Source organism: Penaeus monodon, chromosome 34 (genome assembly GCF_015228065.2).
Source record: "Penaeus monodon isolate SGIC_2016 chromosome 34, NSTDA_Pmon_1, whole genome shotgun sequence".
Classification (NCBI taxonomy): Eukaryota; Metazoa; Arthropoda; class Malacostraca; order Decapoda; family Penaeidae; genus Penaeus; species Penaeus monodon.
In genome coordinates this window covers 20,906,102-20,906,642 of record NC_051419.1, presented here as the reverse complement: position 1 = coordinate 20,906,642, position 541 = coordinate 20,906,102, and the positions used below count along the sequence as shown (strand labels likewise).

The 541-nt window shown below is 39.4% G+C and overlaps 1 protein-coding gene across 1 annotated transcript in view; it reads right to left on the bottom strand.

The window, feature by feature from the left end:
* Positions 1–541, bottom strand: part of LOC119594645 (YTH domain-containing protein 1-like) — a gene marked incomplete in the record, with an annotated part of 23,474 nt that overhangs the window by 1,082 nt on the left and 21,851 nt on the right. Inside the window, 1 exon segment of the mRNA XM_037943692.1 lies at positions 17–120. Within this exon segment, the coding sequence (XP_037799620.1) occupies positions 17–120 (104 nt within the window).

Below are 541 nucleotides of genomic sequence, written 5' to 3'. Positions count from 1 at the left end.
GAATTATTCAACTAACCTCTCTATAGCGACACTTCACCACAGATCTGTTGTCAGCTACCAGACCGACCTTCTTGTAACATTCCTCGAGGTTGTGATACTGGCACGCTTCACTGCCACTCACTGCAAGAAATATAGTTATGTCATCCCTGCGTGCAATCAGAAATCAATCGGTTCTGCGTGCCATAGGAATTTAAGAAGAACCGTAAATCCCCTGTATTTATTTTTGGTTCTCTTGTTCTCCCTTTGTTGTACTCCAGTTTCATCTGTAGCTTTCTACATTACATTTAATAATATACAATAGTATTCATTATTCTACATACTGTAAGTTTATATGTAAACCGGCAACGTTCTACATTCTACAGCACTCTACGTTACTTAGCAATTCTCCATCATATCCTAAATTATTCTATAGCATTCTACAATACATGGTCCCCACGGCACGTGGATTCTAGCGAAGGCGGTTCGAAGTGAAGGAGAAACCGACTCTTTCGACGTTGAAACGATTCGAGTTTAAGAGAAAAAAAACTTGGACAGAAATTGT